Here is a 7,031-nt window from a genome sequence, read left to right on the forward strand (position 1 = left end):
CTGAGCTGGAAAGGATTAACTTTACTTTTTCCACTTTTTGCCATGTTACAGTTTATCCCAAAATGGTTTGTGAAGGAAAGATTTAATCTGTTTTTGGGAATTCATATGACTGAAAGTCTTACTGGTGTCACACTGCCCACTGGTGGGGTGTGAGATGCTCCTTGAGTGGATCCTGATGGTAGGTGAATCTCATTAAAATTAGCTTGCCATCCATCCTCAGGTGAAATAATCTGCTGTCAGAGCTCCAGGTGATGCTTACAGAGTAACGAGTGTTTGGAGGTAATGACAGCAACAGGAACTGGCTTTATCTTTCCAGTTTAAGCCAGTCGACATCATCCAGGTGCAATGTTAAAGACCAAAAGTTCATTTATTGTTTTGTTCCAAATTGGGCCAAGAGTACATTGTTCCTGGTAATATCAGTGAGGGATCTAAACAGATGTTCCAGATGCTAGGAACTGGGACAAACTGTTCTTGAAACACTGAAATGAACAAACTTTGTTTGCACTGTCTGATCAGTTACCGCAGACAGGAACTCAGAGAATTGCAGCTGTTTTTAGATGTAAGGACTTTCACATGACCTGTGTTGGTCTTTTCAAATTCAAATTCAAATTTTTTAGGAAGACCAAAACTTTCCCTTAGAGATCTGCACAAGTGGAAGATGAAATAAGTCACAAGTGTGTGTGTGTGTGTGTAGCATGTTGCAGACATTAAGAGTACAGTTATTTTCACTTAAAGGTTGAACCGTTTAGTATCAGTGAAGATAGTGAGTTCTTTTGATAACATTTCATGGTCATTCAGTCACTGTCAGGTGAATAATGTCAAGGTTTCGAGCTTCTAAGTTTTTTACAGAGAAATGCATATCTCATACCTTCCATCCCAGTTGTGAAATCCTCTGCCTCTAGATGATTTGGCCCCCACTTTAGGATGTTTAACCCACTTTTATTTGCAAGGCCAACATCGGTTGACCTGCTTTCTTTCCACTGGACTGTGGATGGTTTCTTTTTCTTTTTTTAAACTGAAAATATGAACTAATGGGGGCTTTGATGTGTGAGTGTGTGTGTGATTTTTTTCCTATTACATATTAAGTGCGATTAAGAAAACCACAGCAAGCTGTTGCAGCATGTACATTGAAATATGATGTAAAGCCATTATTGCTTCTTACATCTTTTCTAAATTGTATGCAATGTAAAGATTTTAATTATTTCGGTATAATTTAACCTGTTTTCCTTTAGTTTATAACAGCTTATAACAGTCAGGCATTCCAGCTCACTGTACCAGCAATTGAAATTGAAATTCTGAGATAATAGCTTAAAATTTCTTTCTGACTGGCAATTTTATGTATTTATTTTTCAGAATCGAAAACAAGCTCCTATATATACCTATACGCTATGGAATCCGTAGATTGTACACAGCAAGAAATATAAAATTTAAAGATTTGGCTTTATCGGAGAAATTTCGATTTAACTTCATTACCCACAAAGCATCACGATGACGTAGTAAACGGCAGACGCCAAGATGGTGCTTGAAAGCACTATGGTCTGGTAAGGAATTTGAATTATGTTGAAAATGAACACTTTTGAGTGCTAGCTTTGTTTAAATGAACCCGTGACATGAAAAGCTGAGTGTGTTTCGTTTTGGCGCTGTTTAAATAAATTATTTTGGACGTGTTTGTCTCGCTTTGTTTAGGAAATAATGAACTCCGTCTATTCCCTGAGTCACTCCACAACCTAACGTTAGCCAGCAGCTCAAAGCAATCATCGTTAGCTGAACAGCAGCTCTTTAATCGGGACCTGGTCATGCTACTGCTTGTATATTTGTAGTTTAATTCATATCGTTTCTACCCAACTTGAATTTAATCTAGCTGTAATTTTTAGGTTGCTTCTGGCGGTAGATTAAAAGCAGTTTGATACGTTAGCATTAGCCCGCTAACAAATCAAAAGGCTACTGTCAATATGAAAACATACATTTCACCAACGCAGTAAACAAAGATGAATGCTATCGCTTGCCTTAAATTAGACCTATATCTATCTTTTAACGTAACATAACTCATCCTTTGAGACAATAAAAGGCTTTCAAACATTGTTATTAAAACATTGTATTTATTTCTATATGAAGTCGGTAAAATCCTATTTTTACAAAGCCCAAATTGTAAACATTTATACAGTAGCTGCTATGTTCAAGAAGCGGCCTAAAAATTTTGTTTTTATTTTTTAAGGCATTTTTTTTTAAATAATTTGAGTGGTTTTAGATTCGTTTATTTGCACAATCAACCTTTAAATGCCAATTTTGAGTAGGAAAAATCCTGATGATATTTGTTTTTGGCCTCTTTTCACAAGCAATATTTATATTATTTGACTTATAGCATTCATTTACATTGAACAAGTGCTTATATTTTAAATAATCTACTATAAATTTCCTTAGTGTGGACAACAGTGAGTACATGCGAAATGGAGACTTTCTACCCACTCGGCTGCAGGCTCAGCAGGATGCTGTTAACATCGTATGTCACTCAAAGACTCGAAGCAACCCTGAAAACAACGTGGGCCTCATCTCCATGGCAAAGTAAGCAGCAATCCACTTCAGTATACTGAGGTTTAAGATGGGATTAAACCTATGATAACACAAGTGTTGTGATTCGCTCTGCAGCAACTGTGAGGTGCTTACCACGCTGACTCCGGATACGGGGAGGATACTGTCGAAGCTGCATGCTGTGCAGCCATGTGGAAACATTAGCTTCTGCACCGGTATCAGGGTGGCGCATGTGAGATTGATTTTTATCATACAACAACTGCTATCTTGGTCTTATTGCTGGACACACAATAGACAAGTAGAAATGCTTGAATGCAGTGAAGTTTTAAGACATGTGGATGGATCATTAGTCCAGAGTTTGATTAAAAACTCTGGACTAATGGTGTTGTTGTTGCTCTCCGCAGCTTTAGTGAGGTCCTTTTAAATTAATGGATACAGTAGCAAATTTTGTTGTCTAAGCGAGGAGCTGCTGGGTTTGCAGAATTGCAGAATATTTTGAAGTAACGGTTCTTAAGCCCAGTTAGTGTAGTAAATATTAGACGAAACAGAGCCTAGTGTTTCAAAAAAAGGAGGAGGATGTGGCCATTGCAGAAGAAGTTGTGGGTTCGACAGTGCAGGAAAGGCTAAGTTGTACTCTGTTATTTAATTTGTACGAGCAAGAAAGCAATCAGGAAGAACGGACGTAAGGAGTGAGCTCGACTGCAGTACAAGAGCTTGACTGGAAAGGCTAAAAGTAACAAGAAGATTGTGAGAGAAGCAAAACAAACAAACTGGGGATTTGTGTTAATCTATGTCGTAGCTACGTCATAATGACAAACTACTTTTGGTCACAGTCTTTGAACTTATTAGTGAGAGAATAACGATAATCGTCTCAATATAAGGAATAATGATCATAGCATCAGTATAAGTATCAGCAAAAACGTGGGCCACTTATTTAGGTTATGCCACAAACCTCACCTGACTCAGTGCCGAAGTCTGAATCCAGCATAAGTGTTACAGACTTGTGAAAAAGGGCAGCTTTCCACAGGTTTCCTTGAAATTCCATTTGATACTTTCAGTGTAGTTTGCAACTTGAAATTGTTCCTTAACTTTGGATATTTCAAAAGGTTTTTTTATGTGTTTGGTTGTTTTTACATAACATACATTTGGCTGTATCGCTAAAAGTTCATGCAGTTGTTATCAGTGGTACTGATTGTATTGATGTTGGTAAATGCTATTCTGCCATTTCTGTTTTTATGTTCACACACAGAAAATCACACAGATGCATTTTATTTTGTATGTGTTCGTTTCTCTTTTTTAATGTTCTGTCTTTCTGTCTGTAGTTGGCGCTGAAGCACAGACAGGGCAAAAACCACAAGATGCGTATAATTGCGTTTGTTGGCAGCCCAGTGTGTGACAACGAAAAAGAAGTAAGCCAAACTCTTGTTATTAGTTATTATTATTATCTTATTAGGGTTCATGTATTGCTCAAAAAGTGTTGCTTTCCCCCACCTTGGTTAAGATAACCAGTGAGAAGACTTGCAGCTGTTTCAGACTAGCATCTGGAAAGCAATCAGTTTATTACAGTTAACTGAGTTTACTCTGAAATCACTAGTTGGACGGCAGTGTCGTATCTTAAGGTTACAAAAGACGTGACAAACTTGACATTACTATCTCACAGCATGCAGGCCACAATCTCAACGTTACAGCATCGGTTGAATTGTTTACAAAGGAAATGTACCTCACAGAGCGATTCTGTTGCTTTAAAGAACATAAAGTCTTCAAATCTTGGCCTGGGAGCTGAAGCTGCTTCAACAGCTTCTTTAGTATTGCTGTTTCCTTAAACAGACACCAGTTTGTTAGCTAAGTGGTCTCTGATGTCAATGTTGAACTTATAAATGTATGACGCGCCTGATAAATTAGTGTTTGTTTTAACTCAAGTGTTTCTCTCTTTTTGTAGTTGATCAAAATGGCAAAGCGTTTGAAGAAAGAAAAGGTCAATGTTGATGTCATTAACTTTGGAGAGGAGGTATTTTTATTTTTTTTAACCTTCTGAGCTTATAACCCACTCAAACATTTTTTTACATGCACCCCTTAACTTCTGCTCTGCCCGCAGGCGATGAACACAGAGAAGCTGACAGCCTTCATCAACACGCTGAATGGCAAAGAGGGAGCAGGTTCCCACCTGGTCACAGTACCCCCGGGTCCCAGTCTTGCCGATGCCCTGCTGTCCTCACCCATTCTGGCAGGAGAGGGTGGTGCCATGTTGGGTCTGGGTGCCAGTGACTTTGAGTTTGGAGTAGATCCCAGTGCAGACCCTGAGCTGGCTTTGGTGAGTGAACACAGGACACAATTTTTGTTTTTGTTTGTATAGTTTGTGCAGTTTAATATAGCCGCAACTTTTTGTGACTACATTAAAAGTTCTTCAAATGATCTATTTTAGGCTACGTCCACACGTACACGGGTATTTTTGAAAACGGAGATTTTCCGTTTTCGTTTTAAAAAATAATCCCGTCCACACGTAAAGGCAGAAATGAAGGAAAACGCTGCTATGAACATGCCAAAGCAACAGGTGGCGATATATTCCTAACCATGCAGAAATGTTGGCCAATCAGAAGTCTAGAAGCCTCGGTGGGAAAAAGTAAACAAAGCTGGGGCATAGAAGCAGAACCGAGTCGTATGTGTGGAGGGACAGTAACTGTGTGTAAGCATTTAAACACTGCAGAGAGTACAATTAACAGTAACAGTATTGTAGAAATTCATTTCACCGAAACAATAACGTGGCGCACAGTGTGACGTCAAAAAATGCGCACACCTTTGACGCTGCGTTTTCTCAGTTTTTCTCGTCCACACGTAAATGCAAAAACGGAGTTTTCAAAAATATCCACCCTGGCCGGAGTTTCTAAAAATCTCCGTTTTCAGTGACCAAAAACGCCGTTTACGTGTGGACGAAAGGTGCAAACGCATAGAAAAATCTGCGTTTTCAAAAATACCCGGGTACGTGTGGACATAGCCTTAGTCTTTCTTCATTATATTTTCTGCCTTTTCTTTGCTTTTTTCTGCACAGTTGTAAGACTCAACGTGTTTCATTAGGAAGTAATTTTTGTTTTGTCTCCTGCTCTTCTCACTAGGCTCTGCGTGTGTCCATGGAGGAGCAGAGACAGCGACAGGAGGATGAAGCTCGCAGAGCCGCTGTTGCATCAGCTGCTGAAGCTGGCATTTCCTCCCCAGCTGCAGATGGTGAGAAAACATTGTATTCATAGATGCCCATTGCTGCCTGTTTTCCCTCAGTGACAAGTGATCTGAGTGTATACATGCAACATATTCTTTTTTTGCCTGCTTCAGAGTCTGAGGATGCCTTGCTGAAGATGTCTGTTCCACATACAGACTCAGCCACACCTGCCCTACCAGACTTTAGCCGCATGACAGAGGATGAGCAGATCGCCTATGCTCTGCAGATGTCCATGCAGGGAGCAGGAGCAGGTTTACCTACATTTTTTTTCTTCTTCTTTTACTACAGCCAGTCAGCAAATTATTATAGAGGGTTCATAACTTATAAGTGCTCTGTATATGTTACGTGCATAATTTGTATTAACTTGTATCTAGAGTTCACCTGTAAATTTGGGGTGAAAAAATGGCTACAGCGCTGAATTACTGTACGAAAATACCAAAATACCAGATTTGGCTTGTAGGTCATCAAGTCCCCAAAGAGTTTTAGTTAGATATTTATGAAGGTAGTGTTAATGTACAACTTGGGTATAACTTGAGCTAACTGGGGGGGGGGGAATTCAAATTTTAGACCTTTTTTAAAAATTGTTTTTTCCTATTAAAAATTTCAGGTTAAAACAACTACAATTACTTCCAGTCCCCTTTTTGTTATGCACAGACATCACTGCTTTCATTTGTTCTGCAGAGTTTGGTGCTGAGGACATGGATACAGGTGCTGACATCGACTCCAGTGAAGCTAAGGTGAATATAAGCAACTGTGGTTTGAAATCAAAGTTTTCATCACACTAAAAACAAAAACCTTTATATATTTATTTATTTATTTAAAAACCTCTACTCAGGATGAAGAGGATTATGATGTTATGCAGGATCCGGAGTTCCTCCAGAGTGTTTTAGAAAACCTTCCTGGGGTCGACCCCAACAACGAGGCCATTCGTAATGCCATGGGCTCTCTAGCTTCCCAAACGGGCTCTAAACCCGACGCCAAGAAGGACGAGGAGAAAAAGAAATGAGCATAATGCACAGTGTTATAAATAAAGGATGAGAATTGCCCTGTGTGTGTCATTCACCATAGCGTCATTATTCTCCTCAGAACAGGAAACAGTTTGTTCACCTTTTGTTTATATAGCTGTGTAAACTCTAAACATTTGCCTTTTTTATGTACTTATCTGATGTTAACCCTTCTGTGTTCAGGACTTGTGTTATCTTGATTTTTTTGTTTTTAATGTAACTAAGTTACATGGTTACATGGACAGATTTCCTCAATAAATTTCCAGAATTCAAAAGTTTATTTACAG

At 38.9% G+C, this 7,031-nt stretch overlaps 1 protein-coding gene across 1 annotated transcript; it reads left to right on the forward strand.

Moving 5' to 3' along the window:
- Window positions 1-1,421: 1,421 nt before the first annotated feature.
- LOC146659105 (26S proteasome non-ATPase regulatory subunit 4-like) lies at window positions 1,422-7,024 on the forward strand. Its single transcript, XM_085422974.1, has 10 exons — window positions 1,422-1,541; window positions 2,422-2,562; window positions 2,647-2,761; window positions 3,852-3,938; window positions 4,469-4,537; window positions 4,625-4,840; window positions 5,640-5,748; window positions 5,854-5,991; window positions 6,422-6,477; window positions 6,576-7,024. Exons 1-10 carry the CDS (start codon window positions 1,516-1,518, stop codon window positions 6,744-6,746), a joined length of 1,128 nt encoding a protein of 375 aa, XP_085279100.1. The 5' UTR covers window positions 1,422-1,515; the 3' UTR covers window positions 6,747-7,024.
- Window positions 7,025-7,031: the final 7 nt, after the last annotated feature.

This window comes from Rhamphochromis longiceps, linkage group LG11 (assembly GCF_057381845.1).
Source record: "Rhamphochromis longiceps isolate RC_006_pf linkage group LG11, R_longiceps_female_GT1.1, whole genome shotgun sequence".
Lineage (NCBI taxonomy): Eukaryota > Metazoa > Chordata > Actinopteri > Cichliformes > Cichlidae > Rhamphochromis > Rhamphochromis longiceps.